We start from the raw sequence: 25,888 nt of genomic DNA on the forward strand, positions 1-25,888 counted from the left end.
ACTTCAGTAGCTGATTGTAAAAAGTAAAACTATAACAAAGATGATCATAAAAAACTGTGAAAACGATAAGACCATGAATGTGACAAAACAATAAAAACATTCAAGGTACTAAAAATAAAAGAATGCAACAGACAAGACATGATAAAAAAAGCCACTTTTTTAGAGTGTATCAATGTACGAAATATCGCTGTGCATCAACACGGTCAGAGTGAGCCCTATTATTTAATCCTAACAATAACCACCGAAAATGTTGTTTGCCAGTTCAACAAGGCTGTCAAACATGTTCTTAAAGACCACTTTTAGGTTTCCCTACCAGACTATCACACATCCTCAGGAAGAAAATAGTGTTTTTGCGAGCGAGCATGTGTCCCGACCCGGTACATTTATACGCTTAAAAAGTTACAAACAGTCCCTTTAAAGGCCATTTTAAAATAAGTTATTTTCTTTAACACTCATAGCCAGAAATCTCCACTTCAGTAGTACTTACATTCACCAAATGTTCCAGTTTCATTTCTATCTATATTCCGAAAGTTTTTACAGGTTTTGTTATTTTTAATGACTGTTTTATGGAGGGACAAAAAGAGATATCCAAATTTCCTCTGTAAAAACCTTTGACTCTAATATGTAGTAAGTATTTTGAACCTGGCTTCATCTAATGTTCAGCTTTCTGTTTTGGAAATGTATGCAAATTAGCACATATTTAATAAGATAATGACTCATTTGCATATTCAAACATAAAATTTAAGAAAACTTGTAATACAAAAAAACAATCGCCTTAATGTAAGTAATCAACTCGGGAAGTTTCATGGTGATATATTAGTTAATTTTTTTTACCCTATTAACCTGTAATCTCTACTGAGTCCGTTACTTATATTTACCTAAATGTTAATTATTTGTGTTTCATTGAAATAACAGATGTCTCCCTCTGTGATATTAAAATCAAACAGAAACTTGTTTGAGACCGGTACACCTTCAGTCTAAACATTTTAAGTTATGCGGTTGTAGTATGATAATGCAATGAAACTGCATCAACATGCAATGATAGTTGAACTTTGTTAAAAAACAATGCTGACATCGTGCTCACTCTAATGGTTTACCTGCTGTATCTGAAGCAAGTTTCACATTTCTACAGGTTGATTGATCTTGAAACACTGAAAAGCAAAATGCATGATTTACTGTAATACCCACGAGGAAGAACAACTTGACTTCTAGTCTTACCACTGAAAGTGTTTCCCATCACTTATATTTTGAGAATGATTTACTGAGTTTCAGCAGTAAATCATTAGACAGAGTGCAATATATCCCAAATCTATGGCAGTAAAACCTACTGCATGGTTATTAACCACAATTGACGTCATTCTGTAAACTGCCATTGAGAAATACTTTTGACAACATCCTCAAGCATTTGGTAGAGTATTAGATTACATTTTCTTCTTACATTTAATATTTTTCATTATTATTAAAGTACAACAGAAAAAAATGGTGAATTAAATAAATTGTTTTAAATTTTACCCATTTAAACTAATAAAAAACAAAACAAGATAAAACAAATGGGTACTTATGTATCTATAAATCAGGTTTATGGTACCATGCCAGCTTTCACTATATAAAGCCTTGTTTCAGCCCTGTAGTTTCAAATAGATGAGGGAAACAGACAGCATACATGAACAGGTGAGTTTAGAATGTAATATTAAATAACTCAGTATTTTGTTATGGTATAATGTAAATAAAGTTCATTATGTTTGATCAGCAGATTTGATATGGTAGTCTGACAGAATGGATGGTCAAATCATGTTGTTTGTGCTGCTTTTGGGGATGATAAGTAAGTAATATATTTATTTTATTATATTTGAGGATAGTTTATTTTTTTAAATTTAATCTAACTCAACATCCTGAATTGGTGGCTTGTTTTGGATATTAAATTTTGTTTGTTTTTGGAAAATAATGTACATTCTCTGCTCATTTATTTGACTCATCTGGTATCTTTTGTTTCATTTACAGATGAGGTGACGCCTCAGGTTGTCAGTAAGTTCACACCTATTGGATCCTTTTTAATATTTGATTTTCATCAGTTCATGCCAGTCATACAATCATTGTCCTGTGTAAAGATTTAAAACCTGTGGTGGATAGAAACTTCATGTACATAATAAATGAGCACAATTAACATTGAGCTATCAATCTATAGATATATGTACTGTAGCTAAAGCTAATAGAGACTGATGCAACGGCCCTGCAATAAATTCTACATTTGTAAAAGTTATTCATGTTCCGTTTTTGTTTAAACTGTTTTAGCGAGATGTTGATTCAGAGAGGTGTTTCTAATATTTTGTCCACCCCATTTATATCAGTGAGGGTAAATCACAGTTTTCTCTTTTCCTGGAATAAATACAGTTTATGGCTACATGGTTTGCAGAATACTGGCTATTACCTAGCCCCGTTCTGGGCCAATATACTATATTTGTGTTCATTTTTGCTTTCTAGGACCCCTCTACCCAATATCTGGAACTGCAAGCTCTCGATCAGATGATGGAAGTTCTCCACGGATTAACCTGCAGCGACCTTTTGTCTATTTTGGACGGACGTATAATTATATATATGTATGTAAAATTAACTTGGACAAAATAATGTACATATTTTATGCAGACCGTGATCATATTTCAGTCACATTAAAATTCCTGACTACAACCTAATTCTAATACAAGGTCATTGCAAAAATGTAAATACTGTAAGAAATCACATTTTGTAAAACTATGTATGTAATATTTCGATTTTTTTTTTTTTACTTAACATACACAAACCTACTGATCACTATAGAAGGTGGTAGTCTGTAGTTTGCAACATCAAACACTATTATTATCATGTCAACACTGGTCCTAGTGCCAGGCAAAATTTGAGCCTGTGAATTTAGAAATTGTAGCTGATGATGTTGGTAAAAAAATATCTGCTTTTATTTCCAGGTCAACCACAATGGACACTTGACATTTGACAATCCACTGAGTACTCATGCACCTCAAAGGTTCCCACTACGTGGACCCAGGGACTTCATTGCTCCATTCTGGACAGATCTTGATAACAGAGAAATTGGTCAGGTCTACTACAACCAATACACCAGTGGCAGTGTCCTCCAACAAGCTACACGGGACATTAATGACTACTTCCCAAGCATGAACTTCAATGCCAACTGGGTCTTTGTTGCAACATGGTATGAGGTGGCTTACTTTCCAAATTCAGGAACAGTAAGTCAACTTAATTCCTTCTTTTATTTTGAAGTGTTATTATGGTGATGATATTGCAATCCAAATTAATTTTCTTTGAACATTCACTCTGGGACAAAAATGTTACACCTGCTGTATTCTTTTCCTGGAGATGTATTAAATAAATTATCAGCTATTGGGAAATAGCGGAATATAATTATTAATAATGTTTATAATAAAGTCATTTTCGATCAATTTTGAGGTAAATTGGCAGTAATTCCAAAGAAATTTCAAATAGGTTACTTGCTAATCATCACCTAATTACCATGAAATTTGCGGACCTGTAAAAGGACATATTACCCATATAATGAACTGAAAAGGAACATAGAAGCATGAAATAATGAATAAATGACTTAAACGTGCAGTGTGTAGGATTTGGCGACATCTAGTGGTGAGGTTGCAGATTGCAACCAACTGAAGCTTTTCCCGTGTGTCAAGCTTGTAGGACAGGGGTTGGCAACCTAGCATGCGTGCCACAATTAGTACAATTAACCAATGGCCCACTAGCAACAAGTGTGCAAGAGTTTTTTTTGGGAATGTTGAAGTGCCCTCTAATCTACATGCCAGATTACCTTTTTCACAGCCTTTGGCCGTTGCGCGGCCTGTTATTTACGGTAGTATGATTCATTTGTTGCCATCTTTGCAGAATTTGTTTATAAGTTTATAGCAGATTGGTGGACGGTTGGTAGGGTTAATGATTTCAACTCAGATGTGGATGTTTTCATAAGGATGGTAGTCTTCTTGTATAGTGCTCTCTATATATAATTACAATGTCCTGATTTTGGGAGACACATGTTTTTTTTTTTTTAAATGTTGCTATGCACATTGCCTATATGGATGGAATAAAATTACAGATCTGTTGGAGATTCAAATTTAGATGTGGTGTCATAATTAAACTTAATGCTAACCTTAATGTTCGTATGGCACACTGATTAATAAGAACATTTAAAAAAGGCACTTCATATCAAAGGTTGCCGACCCCTGGTGTAGGAGAACATTCCAGTGGCCAATGCGAAATCGCGAATGTCCCGGTCTAGAGCCAGTGTTTCGTTTGTCCATTCTGGGTTACTGTAGAAACATGGCGGTGTGACATGGTGGACTCCGTGAAGAGGACCCGCTCCCTATGCAAGGCCTATAGAAAGGAGGCTGGGTCACGCATCATATCTCCGGGGGTATAACACATGCTCAGTAAAATCTGGTTTGCACTCGCCGAAATTGAGCCAATCGCAACGCACGACCGCAGCTTCAGTTACACTGCGCATGTGTTATACCCCATACCCCAAGACCCATGTCCGCCCGTGACCCAGCCTCCTTTCCATAGGCCTTGTCCCTATGTAGATATAAACGGCTCATTCTAAGGTAACGAAAACACAACGATTCTTATTTTCAGGTGATTATACACTAAAGAAAACATACTTACTGACATGATATTCCATTTCTGCCAATAGATCCCCCTAAATTCCTTTAATACACTGATGCACTGAGACATGTTATAAAAAAGTGTTTCTGAACTGCAGTATACAGTATTAGAGTGTAGAAAAGCAGTACATATGATAATTAACTCATATTTTCCAGCGCACAACTGCCCAAGCCGTGCTGATCTCTGGAGGCCAGTATTCATTTTTGCTGATGAACTATGGGATAATAGCCATTACAACTCGCAATGTACAGGTCAGATCCACTACAATTATGATGTGTGTTTTTAGTTGCCATGACTAAAACCAAAGTTGATAATGTCTTCTTGTATATTTTAATAGCCTACATACTAGCCATACTCACTAATTCTAATTACATTCATTTTATTTTTATCACTTGTATTTGCAGGCTGGCTACGATACAATAAACTCTGTTTACCATTTCACCATCCCTGGATCATTCTCTAACACTGCAACAGGCAGTAACTCAAATTTCCGCCTAAGAAGCAATGTCAATGTACCCGGTCGCTGGGCTTTCCGGATAGACTTTGGATCAAGAGGCTGCACTTTCAATGGTAAGATCAGATACATAGGGTGATCACTATTGTGACCTGACCTGTCCCAACTGAACCCGCCTGGTACTGCCAAATTTGAGAGCCACAACCAAAACCATTGGCCATATTTTTGTATGTTATCAGCAAGCTTTGGACCGACAGAAAGGCTTTCTCATAAATAATAAATAACTAATCTGGCAACAGCAATAATAGATTAGTTATAGAATATGGCACGGCAGCCCACTGGCACAAGACATACTGTATGTAACTTATACTAGTTGATAAAACATGGGCTAAGTGTTTAGTGATAGTGCAACTACTGGTCCTATAACATCAGCTAGGTAAACGTGGATGGTTACCTCAGAACGCCTGAACAATCCAAGTATAACAGAACTTACTGTACAGGCATAATTGCAATGCTCTTTATCTATTAGGTTTTAGCACCATCCTCTGGTCAAACGTAAACCCTACTACACTGAGGTTCCTTTCGCTGCTGCTGCTGCTGCTTGGTACAAGGCTGATTACACTGTGGGAAGGTTTAGCTTGCAAAGTGTACGTCTCTGCCATCCTGCATGGTCAACACGTTCTCATCCCACCTCGTCACATACCGTCCCTTTGTCACGCCCCTTGGCATCACTTTATTTTCGGCATCAACACCCTTGGCGTCACTTTAGTAGGTGCATGAAATTAAATGGTTTAAATGTAATGGGATCAGCACATTAAAGTCTATACATTTAAGTGACCTTTTCCTTTCATTCTTTTCCAGGTGTATCCGTGCAGCAAGGTGACTCATTCTGGAGCGACAGTACCTGTGCACAGAAGTGCACTTGCACCTCAACAGGCCTGCAGTGTCACAGCCAACCCTGCTCCTTTTCCCAAATCTGCCGACCTACTGCCTTTCAGTTCTCCTGCCAGACGGTGCAGAGAGGCACCTGCACCATAAGTGGTGATCCACATTACTATACCTTCGATAACACAGTGTTTCACTTCCAGGGCACCTGCACTTATGTTCTTTCTGAGCAATGTGGTCGCGGGCTGCCCTACTATAGAGTAGAGGGCACGAATGAGCACAGGGGCACCACTCATGTTTCCTGGACACGACTGGTCAAAGTGTACGTCTATAATGAAACCATCGAGCTTGTCAAGGGACGTCGTGGTGTGGCTAAGGTTGGTGATTTTGACTAGTTGAACTTTGACTCTTTCAAATGATTCCAACTTTGTTTTTGCTACTCTTGACACATTTGCTGGTGTGCTTACAGGTTAATGGAAACTTTGCAGCCGCTCCGATTTCTCTTAACAATGGCACGGTCCAGGTTTATGAGTCAGGTTTTTCTGTGATCGTCAGTACTGACTTTGGCTTGGAGGTGTCTTATGACACAAATCATTATGTTAGGATCAGTGTGCCCTATTCTTACCAGAATGCAACATGTGGCCTGTGTGGAAACTTCAACGATGATCCCAGGGATGACTTTCGAACCCGCCAAGGCGAGCTTGTGAGCTCTGATGTGGTTTTTGCCAACAGTTGGCAGGCATCAGGGGACGATGAGCCTGGTTGTGAGGCGCAGTGTGGAGGTCTGGATTGTGCTGCCTGCACTGAGGATCAGACAGCTTTGTACAGCAATACTGCCCATTGTGGTATCCTCCAGAGCAGTTCTGGACCTTTTGCTGGTTGCCATCAACAACTTCCCCCACAGACCTTTGTGGAGAGTTGTGTGTTTGATCTGTGTGTTGGAGGAGGGTACCAACCCATTCTTTGCCAAGCCCTAAATGCATATGCAAGTCAGTGTCAACAGAATGGTATACAGCTGCCAAGCTGGAGGAGACAAGGCTTCTGTGGTATGTGTGTCCGTCAATCAATATGATTTCAAAGAATCCTTTGGGTAAAATGTCCATGATAATATCAGTGTTGTTTTCTTGTGTCTAGAAATCCCTTGCCCAGCCAACAGTCACTTTGAGTCCCAAGGCACAGGATGTCCGGCTACCTGTGTCAATCCCAATTCCACCCACAATTGCCCTCTCCCTGCCCAGGAGAGCTGCATCTGCAATTCAGGCTACATCCTCAGTGCTGGAGTCTGCGTCCCTCATGCTGAGTGTGGCTGCAGCTTTGAGGGTCGCTACTACCGCTCTGGAGAAACTGTAATACTAGACGAGGACTGTGGGAGACGTTGTAGCTGCAGTTATGGTTCCATGACTTGCCGCTCCCATGGCTGTGGTCCACATGAATCATGCAGTGTGGAGGAGGGAGAAAGAGGATGCAGACCTAACAGTTATGCAACATGCTGGATAAGGGGCCCAGGGTCATATCACATGTTTGATGGACTGACTTACCAGTATCCTGGGGCGTGTCAATTGACTCTTGCCAAAGTAATGGGCTTATCTAATCATCCCCACTTTGCAGTGACAGCAGAAAAAGTACCCACAGGCCAACAGGGTTTTGCCCGGTTCCTAAAGTTTGAGGCAGAGGGAACACATGTGGCCATTGAGATGGCAAGTAGTAGCAGAGTACAGGTAAGTGATTGGAACTTTTTTGAAAAGACAGATTCTTAATGTGATATATCCACTATTTTAACAGTGAGGCATCTGAACACTAATGAAGATGGGGGAACGGAGTTATGGCTTTTGGAAAACTGTAAATTTTGTTTGCAAAAAAAATGAAAATACTGTATAAATTAATGGTCGTAATTTTGTTTTATAGGCAAGTGATTATGGTATAAGCGGGATAATGCCCTTCGGGGTGTCCGGTTGCCTCCGCAAAGTGGGGCATTATCCCTTACTTAAATCTTGTTAATTACAACGTATGACTCTAAATGGTCCTTTAGGTTGACGGTCAGCGGATCAGACTACCATTCAGCTCCGCGTCCAGTCGAATCCAGATCTACCACAGCAGCATTCACAGTATCATCCTTCGCACCTCCTTTGGTGTAACTGTGCAGACAGTCTGGCCTCACTTTGTGCGTGTCACTGCACCTGGTATCTACAACGGTTCATTGGGTGGACTCTGTGGCAATTACAATGGTCACCCACATGACGACTTCCGCACACCCAATGGCGTCCTGGTCAACAGCTCTCTTGACTTTGGGGACAGTTGGCGAGATGGCTCTCTCGCTGCACACTGCGTGGAAAGTGTAAATAATAACTCTACAACAAATTACAATTCTAGCGAGTACTGTGGCATTCTTGGCTCACCATATGGGCCGTTTGCCCAGTGTTTGGCCATGGTGAACCCACAGCAGCATGTGGATGTATGTGTGGAGATCCTTAAAGCCTCTAGAGATCCAGCATCAGCGCTATGTGAGGTCCTACGAGATTATGCACTTATGTGTCAACAGAAGGGTGTTGCCTTAGGACACTGGAGGAATGCAACTGGCTGTGGTAAGTACTTTCCCCCCTTTTGATGTAGATGGTTTTGATATAATATCAATTATTTTGCTGAATGGATTGCTTTGTTTTTCTGTAGAGCAAAACTGCCCTCAAAATAGCCATCAGGAAGTCTGTGGAAGTACTTGTCCTTCTGCCTGCCCCAGCCTCTCTTTCCCTTTCACCTGTGCCACTATGTGTCAGGATGGGTGCCAGTGTGATGATAGTTTTATCCTCAACGGCAACCAGTGCGTACCACCTACAGCCTGTGGATGCAATCACCAAGGACGCTACTGGCAAGGTGACGAACAGTTCTGGGATGGAGAGGAATGTCAGAGCTTGTGCACCTGTAACGGCGCTACCGGGGCAGTCCACTGTATCCCCAACTCCTGTGGTCCCCAAGAGTCCTGCCGTGTGGTGGAGGGTGAGTTTGGCTGCCATCCCAACCTTCATGGCACCTGCTCTGCCTCTGGTGACCCTCACTACATCACCTTTGATCGCAAGGCCTATAACTTCCAGGGAACCTGCCGCTATGTTATGGCGACCCTTTGTAACGCCACTGACGGACTCCACCAATTTTCAGTGGAAGCTAAGAATGAGCATTGGAGAGGGCTGCCAGTTTCAATCCCAGCGGAAGTTTTTGTGAATGTGTGGGGCTATCGAGTGCATATGTCAAGGGAGAGAAGTGGTGTGGTTCAAGTAAGTGGTTAAAATAATACCTGGCATTTCTCATCAGATGATTGCCATGCATAATTTAGATTCAGTCTAATTGGCAAATAATTGACAATTATAGCCATTCCCATGACCAAATTTATTCCAAACTCTCTTTTAGGTGAATGGAGAAACTAGAAATTTACCTGTTCTCTTGAATGGAGGTCATGTGTCAATCTATGCAAGTGGACCTCGTGTATTTGTCAGTGCTGATTTCGGCTTGAGTGTCACCTATGATGGATATAGTACAGTGTTTATCTCTGTACCTGCAAATTACAGGTATCTGCCATTCACCAAAGCTTAAATTGAAATGCTTTTAAAACTACATTTTCAATTGTATTTAAGTTATTTAATAATCCATCTATCTTATGATTCATGATGCTGAAAGTGTTTCATTATTGTCTTCAATACAGTGGAAGAACATGTGGACTTTGTGGAAACTTCAATGGAAATCCTAATGACGAGTTCCACACTCCATCTGGAATGTTGGTCACCACTCCACAAGAGTTTGGGACAGCTTGGAAAGTGGCAGGCAACTACACCTGCAGTGATGGGTGTGGCTCCTCCTGCCCACAATGCACCAATGAGCTACCTGCTAGAGCCCAATGTGAGGTGATTCAGGCAGCTGACGGTCCCTTCAGCTTCTGCCATGAGCAGGTGGACCCAGCGCCATATTTCAATGACTGTGTGTTTGATGTTTGTGTGTCGGGAAATGAGGGGCAAGATCTCCTATGCAGGGCCATTCAGGCATATGTCAGTGCCTGTCAGTCTGCTAATGTTCGAATCTACCCTTGGAGACACAACACCACCTGTAGTAAGTCAACCAGTCAATTCATAATTGTCCACTTATGGATAAAAGTAATTAGTTCATAACCATCTGATGATCATCATTTCTTTCCTCACTTATAAAGGACTTGACTGTCCAGCCAACAGTCATTATGAGCTGTGTGGTACCGACTGTGCCCGCACCTGTGCCAGCAGCGTTGATGCCACCTGTGAGCAGGTTTGCTCTGAGGGATGTTTCTGTGATGAAGGTTTTCTCAGGAGTGGGACGAGATGTGTCCCTGTGGAAAGCTGTGGCTGTCAATATGACGGCTTCTACTACAATGTAAGTCACATCCCAGTTAATACTGCAAAATATACAGAGTAATTATGTTTATTATCTTTATGTAAAATATTATTTCCGTTGTGGTAAGTTTCAAGAGCAGTAAAATCCTCCATCATTATCGTATAAACTGCTGTGCAGTGTTTTGGCATCTGATAAACCTCCAAACTAAACTAACAGTTGAAATCTATTAAAGGTCCAGTGTGTAAGATATAGCGACATCTAGCGGTGAAATTTCAGATTGCAACCCCTCTTGTGTAGGAGAACTACGGTGGTCGATGTGAAAACGTGAATGGTCCTTTCTAGAGCCAGTTGTCGTAAGAGTAGCGCGGGTCATTTTGAGAATAGCAGTGCACAAAGTGTGTGTGTACGGTGGAAGTGAGTGGTGAAGCAGAGAGAGAGATGAAATGTTTGCAGTGGAGCAGAAGACAGAGTTAGTTTAGCTTTGAGAATAGCAAGTGAATGTACAGTTGAAGTTGCAGTTTGTGCAGAAATAAATGCTGCAGCTCCTCAAGACCAATGGAGTTTTTTCGTGTTTGTTTCCCAGCGGCTGAGTGCAGACTAGACTAGACTAGACTAGATTGCATTGAATACTTGGTATTCAAATGCTGAACCAAAATTCTTTCATGTTCTACAGCGTAGGTTAACTTGAATTAGCAGCAATAGCAAGTTATTAAAATTAACACCATGAAGGCTTAAAGTGTTAATAATCAAAATCGCTCAAATAACAATTCTAACCAATGTACTTGTTGATAAGTACAGCTGGACGTCTACTCCTGTGGAAGACTAGTGGTGTAGAATGTAAACACTTTTGGTTTGTTTAGAAGTGGAATAACATTTTTCGGTTTTGACCAAAAATGATGCTGACATTAATATTGCACAATTATGAATAATTTGCCAACAATAATACTATGCCTCACACGGGGCACCATAGTGTTGGGGACGCAGATAGGAGCTGGTTTAGTTATTAGAAAATATTAAAGATAATTATCAATACTAATAAAATTAATATTAATAAATTATCAATATATATTAATAATAACAGGGCACCAAATTATATTGGTACTGTACATGAGCTCAAAAGACATTAAAATGGATATCAAAAGTAAATAATTATTATCATAATAATTATTGAATAATATTATTTAATGTATATTAAATCATCCTCGGGGCACCACTCTTTGAATCAAAGAGAAAATAATAGCTCATTAATGTAGTCTCATAGATAAGTCTCATTAAATATACTAAACTATCAATTTGGAACTTTAAGTTAACAACTATAACCAAAATAGATCATAAAGGTTGAAGGATATTGGAGTTCTTGACACAGCAGCGGTTGGCATTATTCACTCTTGTAAAATATTAAACAGACCAGCATGTATAATCCACAAACATTTATTTACAAGATAATAAAGGTGTAAAACACAATATTAATCTAACTAAATAACTAAACTAAACAAACCAAACACAGTGTGTGAGCATGAATGGTGAGCACTGTAAAACTACAAAGATGGCTGGATCAAAGATGGCTGCCAACATGTTACCACATGGCCCATTTGCTCAGGAAGGACAAAGAGGGGGGGTGATGTGGGGGTTGAGATTATCTGAATGTGTATGTTTATGTATAAAACTAATTCACAGTTTATGTATGTGATCTTAATGTGTGTCAGATAATGCAGTGGGTTAGAAAAGATGGTTAGTTTGCATGCAAGACCTTGTCTATGTGAAGCATAAACTAAACACATCAGATGTGGCCAGCCAGCTACCCAAATATCTTAACTACAAATAATATCACAACAGTCAAACTCAATGAATAACATTAAACATATCAGTACAGGTACATTCCAGAAATCAAAGTTGAACAGTCTTGCTCAGCCATGTGCAATTGCCAATGCTAAAGTAAGCCCAGTACGTTACCAATCCATGGAAGAAAAGGTTGAAATTCCAAGTTGGAGGAGTTGGAGAAAGCAGGCTGGTGAAAGTGGTTCCAGGGTCAAAGATTGTCCTTGCTGTGCTCGAATCCAGTTGTGCAGTTTGGAAGGAAACTGGTCCAGTCCAGTTGCTGCAGCTTGGTGCTAACTTCCTAGCGCTTGTTGCTTGAAGTTAGCTGGTCAAAAAGGCAGGCACTCGCGTCTTCTGCTTAGAAAAAAGTTTTTTGTGTTTCTCTGTCTGTTTCCTAACAGGCCATAGATCAGAGAGCTTAGGTGGGGAGAGCAGCAGCTCACCTCCAGCAGGGCAAAGGATGAGAAGAAAGAGAGAGAATAAAGGAGTGTCCTTTGGTTTTGTCCTGAGTGAATTTCACAAGTATGTGTGAATGAGTCATCATGCTTACAGTAGCCAATGGCTACTGAGCTGAGTCCATGGGTCAAGAATCATGTGACTGAGTTCATGTGGTCTCTTGCCACCCTTTTTAAATGGTGAGTCCCAACACTATGTAGATTTAAACGGCTCATTCTAAGGTAACGAAAACACAACAATTCTTAGTGTCAGGTGATTATACACTATTAAATTAAATAGTGAATTAAACCTGGCAGAAATCCCTGAAGTCAAGACCAGCATCTCTTTGCCTCCTCAAAGTCCCGTGTACCCCAGTAACATGCAGAGTGAATACTACCTCAAACAACGTTATTACTGTGTGAAACAGGAATTAGGCAATGACGAGCAAAAGTTGAGTTCATTAATATATAATATAATATATTAATATCAAGACCTTTTTCATGGCAGACAATTTGACTTATAGCAGGAAAAGCAGAAGTGGAACCACTAACATTAACAATGACTCTGTTCCATTAAGTGTTCCTCCAGGAAACTTTTCCAGGCTCACCTACAGTAAATGGAATGTAGCCTTCATTAACATGTCAACATGTCTGCTGTGAGAAAGGTCTATTGATTGGTTGGTTTGGTCCATGTGTTATGTGTCTGTTTCTCTGGCCTGTTGCAGGCTGGTGAGACCTTTTGGACAGACGGTTGCTCCCAGCGATGTGAATGCCATGCTCCCTATGACCTGCGCTGTTATGCTGCATCTTGCACTCCTGCACAAGAGTGCACCATCAGAAACGGTCAGCTGGGCTGTTTTGATGCAATGTCTACTTGCACTGCGTGGGGGGACCCACACTATATCACCTTTGATGGGGCAGAGGCTCATTTCCAGGGCACATGCTCTTACATCATTACTGAGAGTGTGAGCCACAGCCCCAATGAAACACAGTTTCAGGTAGTAGGCACCAATAATCACCGTGGCAACAGCCGCGTGTCGTTTGTGTCAGCAGTGGATATATACCTCTCAAATCAACCAGAGAGTGCGCATATCAGGATTGGACCCAACAAAATAGTAAAGGTAAACCATTTATTACTTTCAAGATAAACAACTTTCTAAATCGGTCTGGTGTAAACATACGTAACAGCAAGTGCCTCCTCACCCTTCTTTGTCTTTCTAAAATCTCTCATCCTACCAGGTGAATGGAAGTGCCGTGTCTCTTCCCACAACTGTAGGAACCTTAGCTCAGGTGGTCAGACATGGAGGCTACATAGTGGTCGATGTCGTTGACTTGGTAGTCCACTTTGACGGCCAGAGAAATTTACTGATCAGAATAGGCCAACGCCGTCAAAATAGAGTCACCGGGATGTGTGGAAACCTCAACAGTGATCCTGCAGATGACAAAGTCTTGCCCAATGGCATATTGGCACAAAATGACAATCACTTTGGACACAGCTGGAAATCAGCCACAAGCCAACCAGAGTGAGCTGCCATGAAAAGTGGATAATTTTATTTATAAATACTGCAGCAGATAGTAATGGAAGCATGATATGTCTTTTCCAGATGTGGATCCACAGATGATGACGATGGTGATGGACTGAACAACTGTCCGTTCATGGAAGAATACTCTGAGCTCTGTGGCGTCATCTCCAACAGTAGCGGCCCATTCAGTGCCTGTCACCTGCACTCTGACCCTCAGCCATTTTTCAGTTCCTGTGTCTACGATCTCTGCCTCTACACTCAAGCCAATGACATGCTGTGTTCTGCAGTCTCAGCCTATGAGAAAACCTGCTCTGTTTTGGGGTTAAACATCCCTGAGTGGCGCTCTGCTTTGCAGTGTGGTAAGTTTGCGCTAAACTAATACGATAATTGATGAGAAAAAGCAATATTCTTTTGAAGAACTTGCCATTTGTCCTCATTGCAGCGATAGGTATCTTCTCTCTTACTCATTTTGTTTCCGTTTCATCACTCCTTGTATCCTTGTTTCCCCGCTATTTTCATAGCTGAGTTAGACCCCTGTGAACAGCTGGACTGCGCAGAGCATGAGTGGTGTGGTGAGAAGGACAGTGTGTACGGCTGTTTCTGTGATGAGCACCACCATCGGCCAAACAATGAGAGCTACGGTGAGGGCAGCTCCTCTTAAAACATCATCACTCTTAAAAAAAAATTACAAATCCTCAAACAAAATCCTCATTTTAAATGAGGTGAGTCAGTCTATTAAATGAGTCAACTTTCTTGATGACAGATTCGCCAAGCGAATGTAGATACATAATATACTCTAATAGTGTTAGAGCTGAAATAGATTTTGTGGTATTGTGGTTAACTAAATGTAAGGTAATATTTGTTAGATTGCTGGTAGACCACCCTGTTAATACAGGTTCAGGCCTCCCTTTGTGTGCATCAAGTGAGGAGGAAATAGTTTTTTTAGGGCAGTGAAAAGGTTGGTTTTAAAAGGCTAAACGCCAACAACAATCGATTTAAGCACAATATTTTCAAAAAATTGTTGCGAGTTTTTAAATGTAAACATCTTTCTTCAATAAAATTTGACTTTTGGACTTTACAACGCTGGAGTTATTGGAAATGTGTGTTATTATGATTTTAGTTATAAGTGCAAATCTAATTTTGACCACCTCAGAGCTAAATCCTAGCGCACCCCCTGTGATCTTTTGCACCCTGGACCCCAGGCTGGGAACCACTGTCTTAAAACACTGCTTTGATTTGATGAAATTATGAAAGACAATAGATCGGACTTGCTACATTAGATTACTGTCAAACATGGAAACTGTAACTTAACTACACCAGACAGATCAGCAATGAAGACAGTAAGCCAATTATTTTCATGTTTAAAATGATCAGCTATCGATTACCAATAACTTTAACTTATAATGTCCCCGACTACAAATCCCTCTTTTTACCTTTACAAGCTTAATTATGTTTTCACACATGCATTTATCTCCAATAGACTCGTCCATCACTTGTGTCAGTAGTTCAGGCACCATGTCCGTGTCGCGCTGTCAGCTGTTTGAAGCTGGCTTCCACTCCGGCGCCCTCCACCTCCGAGATGACTCCTGCAACGGGACTCTCCAAGACGGACGACTGGTGTTCCACTTTAACAATGACGACCAGCTGTGTGGGACAGCTCTCAGGGTACAGTCCATACATTTTATAGACGCACAGTACAAAGCATCAAAATAGTTAAACTCTTTTGTCATCTTACTCTCAAAGAGCAACGGGACCCATTTTATGTACGAGAACACCATCCAGGGCGACGTGGACCTTCATGAGGGCCTCATTAGCCGTGAGAAGACCATCAACCTGCACTTCTCCTGTGAATATCCTCTGGCCCAGGCCCTGTCTATGGCTGTGGGCATCAACCCTGTAGAGAGGTGACAACCATAATAACATCTTGCTGGCATGGATTGATTTTTTTGGCTACCTGAAGTCCTGGTGGCTAAAGTAAAGCTTACTTTTGCAAGAGCACATAGAATGACATTTCTGTTAGTTGTGTTGCATCACATTATTTAGCTGCTAAGAGCTCAATGCTGCCAAGAGCTCAATGACGCCAGCATCATCATCATCATGACCTAAATTACCTTTTTGGCTCTAATTTTTCTGGATATTTTACTCATTGTAGATATTATACTTTGAGTTTAATCACGTTGTGTGATATTTTTCTGTAGCATTGTGAACAAGAGGCTCCCATCTGGCCAGGGGCGTTATCATTTGAGGATGATCCCCTACCAGGACGCTGGCTTTCACGACCCGCTGACCAGAAGTGGGAACCTAGAAATGGAAATCGACCAGAGGTTGTACATCGAGGTGCAGACAGAAGGAGTTGATGAACAACAGATCTCCACTGTTCTGGTCTCATGTTGGGCAACACCTTTCAATGACGCCAGTTACCCCGTCCGCTGGGATCTCATCACTACAGAGTAAAGGAATTGTTTAAATTTTACCGTGTGTTAGCACACTGTTTCCTCAAGTCCTCTCCATGAGTCTGAAAAACCTACATATGAAATATTCCTTAACAACTAAACATCTATTACATCTTCCCTGTCTTCCAGGTGTCCTAACCCAGCAGATGAGACAGTAGAGATAGTTCAGAACGGCGTCTCCACTGTGGCCCGATTCTCCTTCAGGATGTTCACCTTTACCAACTTTTCATCCATCTACCTGCACTGCCAGGTCCACCTGTGTCTTTTGAGACACAGCAACTGCACAGCGGTATGTACCCATTTAGTTGTTGTAAGATTGGAAGAATCATCCTGTATACAACCTGCTGTAACAGCTGAAAACTTGTAATTTTGTTTCCTGCAGCATTGCTATCCAGGTTACCACACAAGAGTGGTGAGGGATATTTCCCATCATGACACTGCAGCCATCTCACTCGGACCGCTAATTCCGAAAAAAGGTAACTCTTACATTTTCGTAATGAGTTTTGAAGTGGGGGGGACATCCAGTTTTGGATGAGGTAATACAGTGTTTCCCACATTTTATGAGACTGTGGTGGTTGGACCTTGGACCGTCTAGTGGTGGCCAGCGACATGCTCCTCTGGAAGAAAATGTTGTACATTTTAAAGTTAAATGCATCAATCTGGTGCACTTGAGAGCAAAATTTTGAGTCTAGATCTATGAAGAAGTTTGTGCTCTAGTAAACAATTTAATCATAAACACATTGGTTGTATAGATATGATATGGTGATAACACGGCAAAAAGTCACACCCACAAACAAGTTAAATGAGACAGGGTTCGTGTTTCAAGACAGGTTTGGTGGGTTACTGTCACCTTCACCTCAGGTCTTTCCAAGCCGACATAAAGCCGAAATGCGCCAGGGCCATGTCCCTGACCCGCCGAGTTGAACACCCCCGGGCGGACCCCATTTTGAAAACCGATGCCTTATAAAACTGGCAGGCTGAAAGTCAGATCACATTGATTTCATTTGAATTAAGCTACACAATGGTTGATTATGATTAGATCCAAGTCCAACATGTTATACACCATACTATATAGACATTATCGCCAACGTTCTATAACCGTAATACCTGGCTTAGACGTTACAACTTTATTACCATAACACCTGAAAGTGGGAGACAAAAAGGCCTATTCTGGCGCCAGTGATTCATCTACAGTAGCTGACATACTGTACTGCTCAATCAGTGGATTACGAAAAGTTAATAACTCACTTGAATTAAATAAAATAAAGAGTAAAGAGGATCAAATGTGTGTTGTTTCACATCAGCACAGTGTTCATATTTGTGGAAACATACCACTTTTGTTTATTTCACCGCTGAAGTTAGATTCTGGTTGTTGTCTTGCAGACTATCGGATGAAAACGAGCAGTGCTGCAGTCCAGTTGACCTCCATGGTGACCCTGCTGGTCAGTTTGATAATTACCAAAACTCTGACCTAGAGAGATAAAAGATAAGCACACCTACAGTAATGAATATATATATTACACCACAACTTATTAATCAGTCAGCAATAGCTTAATCACTGCATTGATGTAAGAATAGTCAGTTGTTTTTCTTTACAACACTAGAGGGCAGCATAAGATTAAATACACATTTGGCTCTTTTTTCATGGAACTTCTATCTGCTTCACATCTTTTTGTATTTAGTGTAATGTTTATCAGTTGTATCCTCAGGGCTTTGGCAGTGATTCTCTATTATGATTAAATCAATACTTCATTAATAACCAAGATTAATTGCATATATTTTGTACACATTTTTTACTCTGAATAAAGTTTGAACTTTCTACATTTTTTGTATTCACTTAAAGGAGTTATGGTAACACTTCATTTTACAGGTCCACAAATGTATTAATTAATATTTACCTAAAAATTTATTGAAAATTACTTTATATAAACATTATTTAAAATTATATTCAGCTTTTTCCCAATAGCTGATAATTTATTTAATACATTTAATTTATTAGCAAATAACTTATTTAAAATTTCTTTAAAAACTCCCTGAATCATTACATTAGCTATCAGGTTACATTTGTGTAGATAATAAGTCACACAATGGTGAGATGAAGTGTCTTCTATTAGTTTTGGTTTTCCACCTCCGATAAAAAGCAGCGCCTAAGGGCCCTATTTTAACGATTAAAAGTAATTTACGATACATTTTGAGGTAAATATTGGGGTAATTTGGCAGTAATTCCAATGAAATTTAAAATAGGTTACTTGCTGATTATCACCTAATTACCATGACATTTGCGGACCTGTAAAATGAAGTGTTACCTGAGTTATTTCTTGAAATTGCATAGAAGCATCTAGCAATACTAGTAGGTAAGTAAGCAAACTCCAATGTGATATCACAACATGTTCTGTACAGGACACGTAAACCAAACAATAACCACAATCCAAACCATTAATACAGGATGGTTCTCATTTGACATGAAAGAAGCTGTCAGTGATACATGAGATCAGGTTTCTCTCTTTTGTGCTGAACCTCCTTTGTCGGGCTGAGTGTGGAGGCTGACAGAGCAGATGTCTCCTCTTTGGGGCTGAAATTCATCTTTGTCAGTCAACGTGTCCTCAACAGTATGGGATGAGACTTACAGTAGACATAACAACACTTACACACACCTACAACATGTAATTTGTCATTATTATATGGTCCAGTACAAAGACTTCAAAGAGGGGCAATATGTCCAATACCACAGGGCCCAACACTCTCCAGTCCACTACTGTCAATTCAGGTAAGTTATGTGGATATCACTTTACAGATCATGTTTCACATCTGTTAGTTTAATAGAAAAAGAATGTAAGTGTATAATCGTATTTAGAAGTTTTCATGGTCTACTTCTGAACATGTCACGATGGTGCTAGAGGACTAACACCCTCTTTATACTGGAGTCATTGTTTGATCACTCTGTGTTTCTTATGTCATAGCTTAGCTCCTCTGACAGTGCACCATTGGGAGGTTAATCCTGTGGCTTATGTGGCATTTGCAGGCTTTCAAAGTCAATGTGTGAACACGAAAGAAAGGGAGAGTCGCTCACAGGAAATAATACATAGTTCACAATGGAACTGATATCTGCGAGTCATTATTTAGCAGACATCCTTTGTTGAGAGAAAACCTTGTGACAAATCTAATGTCATGCCCAGGCTTTACAGGAAACCATGTGCCTGAGAGCTCCACGTAAGATGACAAGGTTTAGTGTGAAAGTTTATTGCTTTACTTTACTGTACCCAAATTACTGAAGGAAAAATTGTGTGTGAAGGAAATTACCCTTATTTGTAAAATGTAAATGTAAATCAGCTTTTATTGTCACATTGTACTTTACATGTTTTTGTATTGTACATATTGTACACTATATACACACATATTGTACACAGTGAACACTGAAATGTATTCTCTGCATTGAACACATCCTAGTTTTAGGTGCAGTGGGCATCTACTATATAGCATCCAGGGAGCAGTTTGGGGGCCCGGTGCCTTGCTCAAGGGCACCTCAGCAGTGCCCAGGAGGTGAACCCTCTGTTGCCCAAGCCAAAAATTTGCCTCTAAATGAAAAGTTGAGGAATTACCTATGTTATTACAGATCATCCTGAGGGGACATATATTTGTGTACCAGATTTCAATCCATTTATCTAATAGCAGTTATTGAGACATGGCCTTGTTGAATACTCAATTCTGATTGGTCAATCACGGCGTTATATGGTCTGTTATTTCTTTATTGCAGACCGTTGCTATGTATAACAGACCGTTGCTATGGGCGCAGCCCTGATCCTGGACTCTGGAGGACCATTTTTGGTTCAATTGATTGATTTCTTAAGTAAGTAGCCGTGTAATAAGCAGGATAATGTACACTGAGCTGGTCACTGTTGTGAAATAAACCCCGACAGGGCGATGCAAGATCGCCCTGTCGGGGTTTATTTCACAGCAATGTCTGGCTCGCTGTACATTATCCTTTACTTAGTAATTGTGAAATCTCTCCTAAAAATCAAAGGTATAATGTATCCCGCTGAAATGCATGTGGCCCTTTAATCCCTCCTTGCTCGCCCTCATATCTTCTATTTCAGTCCCATTCATTCTTTAACTCAACTATCTTGTATATAATCGAATTAACTAAGAGCAGTTCCTGAAGCTTCCCACCTTTTTGAACCCACCCACATATGTCAAACTTAACAACATCCATGTGTGGCGAGTCGTACCTTATCTTTCATTTGTAAACTGCTGTCATGCAATCACTTTTTCGTGCTCTGCTTGATGTAGAGAGCTGCTGGGTGAACTGCATCGATATTGGAGAAACGAACCGGCTGATAAAATATGGCAAATTTTGAATTCATTTCTTTGCAACTACTTAAATATGGTGTATATTTCTCAGTTTAAATAGGTTCATTCAATGTCTGCAAGTGAACGCTGTTCTCAGAGTTTTCTTTGTTTTGGTGTGATTTCCTGACAAAGATTGTCTACCAAGCCGTTTCCAACTCAAACCATCTTGAATACTCGTCCCTCCACGTCAGACTGAGCTGTTTTTAGAAGCAAGTCTGGGAGTTTGTAGCCTCAGGAGGGAGGTAAGGAGAGAGAATAAAGAGGAAGATGGTGAGAGAAACGATGGCGGACAGGGAAGAGAGGGGAAATATGAGTGATAGCTTGTTGACTTTTACAAGATGTTGAGGGCTTAGTGGGCTTAATTGGATTCGCTCAAAAAGTCCCCTGTGTAGTGTGTTGAAGGGGTCAGGAATGGTCCCATCTGACGTTTGACCTCTCTTATTCCCCTCATGTCAGCACCAATGACCACGATGCAGCTCAGAGCGTAATTGCATCTGAACTTGAGTCCATTCATGCCAGATTCCAGCCTCTGGGGTTCTTCATGCAGAGATGATTTATATGAAACAAGTGATTAGAAGTTCTACTTTGTGGTTATATTAACCGCTGATATTTAACTAATTCCCACCAAGAATTCCCCCAACATCCCAAATGCACTTCAGTTTGAAAGACATGTTCAGGGTCTGGTTATGAGGATGAATGTGGGCTTATGCTGGTACTTCAAATGCATTGTTATTGAAGAATAATGGAATAAGACTGCTAACAAATTAATGATTTAACAAACAGATGAATTACAAGTAAATTAAATCTTTAATTAACACTATTTTTTTTAAATCTCTTTATCCATTTTCTAGATAAAAGCTATGGCTTAAAAAACCTAAATCAATCAATCAATTTTATTTAAAGTGCACAATCACCATGCAGCATGGTCCCAATTTGCTTTATATTTAAAAAAAAGAATACATAGAACAAAGCACACAGCAAGCACTATATGTATGTATGTACTATGTAAGATAATACACATTAAAAGTAAATCAACCACAATAAAAACATTGTATTAAAAGGAGGTTATTAAAAGGGTGATGGACCCGACTAAATTCAGTAGTAGGCTGTGATAAATACAACGGACAGAACACACAGTAAGTAAATAAAATAATACACCATATTTGACCTTATAAAAACTATCAGGTATTGCAGGTAAACACCAGTATAGATCTAGCAGTGGTGTCAATATAGCGATAAGTGTATGTATCAGCCTCTGAACACTTAATTGGAGTACAGAGAGAAATACTGAAAAAGACAGGAGTGATCAGATACTAAAATAGATGACACATCAGCATTGATACCCTTGGTAAAAGGAAGGTCCAGTGTATTTCCACAGGTTGTGAGTGGCATTCTTCACATGTTGGGTATAAAGTCTAGTAACAAGATCCATAAATTCCACTACTTTATAATCTGAACAGAGTTAAAATCACCCAGTAAAATTACATATTTGACAACAGCAAATGACAATAATTCAGATATTTCAGATACAAAGTTGGGATTGTGCTTTGTAAATGGTTAATGCACCAAATGTGTTGAGTTCTAATAGCCATGGCTAAATATTCAAAAGTTGAGAAATCTCTGAAAGTGCATTTGCAGGTGAACAAGTTGGTTACTATTCCAGTCCCTTTCTTGCCTTTTCTCAGTTTAGTCAATAAAAAGCTATAGCCTGGGGGGGGAAGTGTCAGACAGTGGACAAGAATATATCATAAAATAACATGTTTGCTATTTAGAATACGATAATACGATAATACTTTATTGTCAGACAGGTCTGAAATTTGTTTTGCATCACAGCAGCTCCATTTGCAACATCAGAGAAAGGACAAAGACAAGAAACAAGGATACATACATTTAAACATTACAATGACAGAAGACGATATTCAGGGCCTTTCAACGTACATTTGATCTGGGATTAGGCTCCATATTTAGTTTTAGGATTGACTGGTGTACAAAAAAAGTGCTTCAGTCTAACCTTATTAAATCGTGGAACCCTGTAGCTCCGATTTGATGGTAACAATTCATATTCACTGTTCAAAACATGGTTGGGGTCAGAGACGATAGTGTTAGCCAGCCTTAATATGTTATTATGATAGGCTGATTCATAGAATTTCTCAAGGGGTTGACCTACAATCTTTGAGCAGATTTTCATTTGATGGAGCAGTTTTGACTTTAAAGTAATGGACAAACTCTTGTACCATGTAGTATAACAATACTGTAGAACACTTAGAATCACAGAAATAAAAAACAAAAGAAAAATGTGTTTACTCACCCCAAAAGTCCTGAGGCGGCGGAGAAGTATGATATTTTTGAAGCATGGCTTTTGTTTTACTGTTTTTACGTACTTTATCAAATTGTGAATTGTTTGTGAATGAACTACACCTGCCATCATATAGTTTGTTTGCCCGTTTGTATGTATAAATATAGGTGTGGTTTCCACTTTTTCAAACATTTTGACTTGACGATGATCCAAGCAGGATCGAAGCGTAGTCAATAAAAATATTGTGGCATGGAGTAATGTGCAGGCGTTACCTTTTTCTTTACTGATGCTGTTCTGATAGCCTAGACGGTGATGTATATAATTAATCAGGCAGTGTACAAGAGCCAGCATTCAGTAAGGAAAATATTATCATTGACTAATATAAAAGCTGTTACTAGAGAGCGAGATAATGTTCAATGATACAAATTTCAAGTCATCCAAGGAGGAAGATGCATTGGAAGATGCAGAATCAAGCTTTTTTACAAGCAGTGTTTTGGTCAGTACCTGTGCTTTGGAAGGCAGGTAGTAAGCCCTCTTAACCACAAGGTGATGCTAGGGTGGTTTATGGAGGAGGGAGAGGTGTGCTGGTGGAGACCGGAAGTGACCGGAAGTGAATGAGGACCCGAAGGAGGTGCCTTCAAATGGAGTTGTGTTTACCAAGTTCACCAGAAGAGTCCACATGAACGCCCCCCCCTCTTGTGTTATTCACAACCTCGTAAGTGGAAAGTTTCTGAAAGCTCAGAGTCCATGAGTTGGTTTCTGACATTGAAGTTAATCTTTAATATATTGTAAATTTTAGTCGTATATTGTTTGTCTTTGTAGTTTTATAATAGGTCTTAGGAAAATGTTGATATTCCAAACTGACTAATCTTTTTCCTCTGTCATTATACCTTTCTGCATTATGTTACCCACTTGCTTGCTAAATTGTTATCCTCTGTTCACCCCACACAATACACCAATATGGTATTAATAGATATGTTGTGGTTAAAAGCAAATCTTTGTTTAACAAGGACTGGATGGAGCAGAGACTCCGGCCCTGGAGACCAAAACTACAGTATCCCCCGCGTCCTCTGACCGCGGCCAACACTGTTCTGCAAGACGGGCTTCACTAGATAGAACTTTGCGGTTTTGGTGCTTCCGTGTAGTTTGTGTTGGAGTCTGAGTCTGAACAGTCTAGCCACACGCGAGCGCGCATGGCACACCAACTCAGATTGATTTATACATGTAAGAAGTTACAAACAGTCCCTCTAAAATGCGAGAGTCAAAGCCATTGGGGTGGATGCCATCACATCGGAAGAAGACCAGGCAATTCAGTAAGAGATTAAAATTGTCAATAACAACCTTGTTACGGGCTGTGCAGGTTAATTGCAGCCAGGTGTAACAGTTAGAAGCTAAGAGTGCCGCTAAAACAACCCACGGCAATATGTTTACTGTGGAAAGTGAGGGAGTAAAGAAGTTTACTGAAGTCATGTTTAAGTATTTCAGAGGTCTGACTGGGAATGTCATTGCAGCTGACATGGACGACAGCATTGGCTGTGGACATGTACCATTACTCTTTTGTTGATGATTTATTTAACTGTTGTACGTGTTGCTATGTTATTACTCACTAGCTAGTAACCGTGAGATATTCCTGCTTAATACTTCCAGAATGCTTGCAACTGGCACATTTATGGTCTCTGACAAATGATAAGAGCAGGAGAGAGCTAATAATGGTGAAGATGAACTGGGGACCAGATATAATTATGGTATTAAGACTATGATGATTATTAAATTAAATTTTTCCAAAAAGCCATAGTTTATGGTAGTAACGTGAAAACACAACAAATGAAAGAATTCAATAGTATTTTAATTCTAATTATAGAAAAACAAGAAGATATAACACTGACTAAAGCATTAAATTCCTGTGAGCAGCCACTATACTTTAGCACACCTGTCCTCTTTATGCTGGGTGAATAGGATTTTTCCTTTCTTGTAGTTTGTTTTCCTTGTTGTTCAAAAGGCCTTTTGTTTTGATCGGAGCTCTCTTGATAAAGACGTATCCGGCCATCTACTGTTGCTGTCGAGAGTAATTAGATTTCCCTGGTGAATTCTATACTCCTGAGAAGGCTGGGCAGACAGGGGACTATAGCTGCAATCCTAGAAGTCATGAAATTGACTTAGCAAACCATGTGTGAAAAATCAGCACGTTGTAAAGTGAAATATACGTACCGTGACTTTCATCCATGCTGTGTTCTTTGTGGATTTACTGTGACATCTTTACTGTCTAGAAAATTACATCTCACGAGAGTGAAATACATGTTTTTTAAATCAAAAATCTAATCATATCTTATCAGCCCTCTTTCCTGCTATAGGTAGAATAACTATTACGTTGTGTGTGGTCATGCTTATTCATTAATTAATTCCATAAAAATCCATTATAATAAAAATGCCATAATTATGAATTATATTGTCTGAGACATGATGTTTCTATCAGCCTTCCATTTGAAATATTAGATCAGAGGTTTACCAGAGGGCTTTTTGTCTTGCCATCTGGTTCTGCTGTCGACCCATGACTGCTTCCTTTAATCCTCAGACCTGCAGTACAGTTTTCAGTGACTCGCTGACAATTTGCCTTAAAAAGCAACCGGGCTTTTTGCTTTTTTGTGTTGTTCCTCTTC

The 25,888-nt window shown here is 39.9% G+C and overlaps 1 protein-coding gene across 2 annotated transcripts; it reads left to right on the forward strand.

The window, feature by feature from the left end:
* The first annotated feature begins 1,381 nt into the window (after nt 1-1,381).
* Nucleotides 1,382-18,407, forward strand: LOC141758000 (alpha-tectorin-like). 2 transcript variants are annotated; one of them, XM_074619006.1, is made up of 26 exons: nt 1,382-1,408; nt 1,624-1,671; nt 1,751-1,822; nt 2,002-2,025; nt 2,482-2,597; nt 2,958-3,236; nt 4,830-4,925; nt 5,079-5,244; nt 5,990-6,390; nt 6,483-7,059; nt 7,148-7,731; nt 8,043-8,595; nt 8,681-9,279; nt 9,413-9,570; nt 9,705-10,105; nt 10,203-10,399; nt 13,338-13,733; nt 13,852-14,135; nt 14,217-14,494; nt 14,657-14,776; nt 15,616-15,800; nt 15,879-16,039; nt 16,334-16,585; nt 16,718-16,877; nt 16,971-17,064; nt 17,972-18,407. In XM_074619006.1, exons 3-26 carry the CDS (start codon nt 1,777-1,779, stop codon nt 18,061-18,063), a joined length of 6,219 nt encoding a protein of 2,072 aa, XP_074475107.1. In that variant the 5' UTR covers nt 1,382-1,408; nt 1,624-1,671; nt 1,751-1,776; the 3' UTR covers nt 18,064-18,407. The 2 variants fall into 2 exon arrangements, with proteins under 2 accessions (XP_074475107.1, XP_074475108.1); XM_074619007.1 differs by lacking the exons at nt 1,382-1,408; nt 2,002-2,025 and having other exon boundaries at nt 1,751-1,826.
* Nucleotides 18,408-25,888: the final 7,481 nt, after the last annotated feature.

This window comes from Sebastes fasciatus, chromosome 20 (genome assembly GCF_043250625.1).
Source record: "Sebastes fasciatus isolate fSebFas1 chromosome 20, fSebFas1.pri, whole genome shotgun sequence".
Classification (NCBI taxonomy): domain Eukaryota; kingdom Metazoa; phylum Chordata; class Actinopteri; order Perciformes; family Sebastidae; genus Sebastes; species Sebastes fasciatus.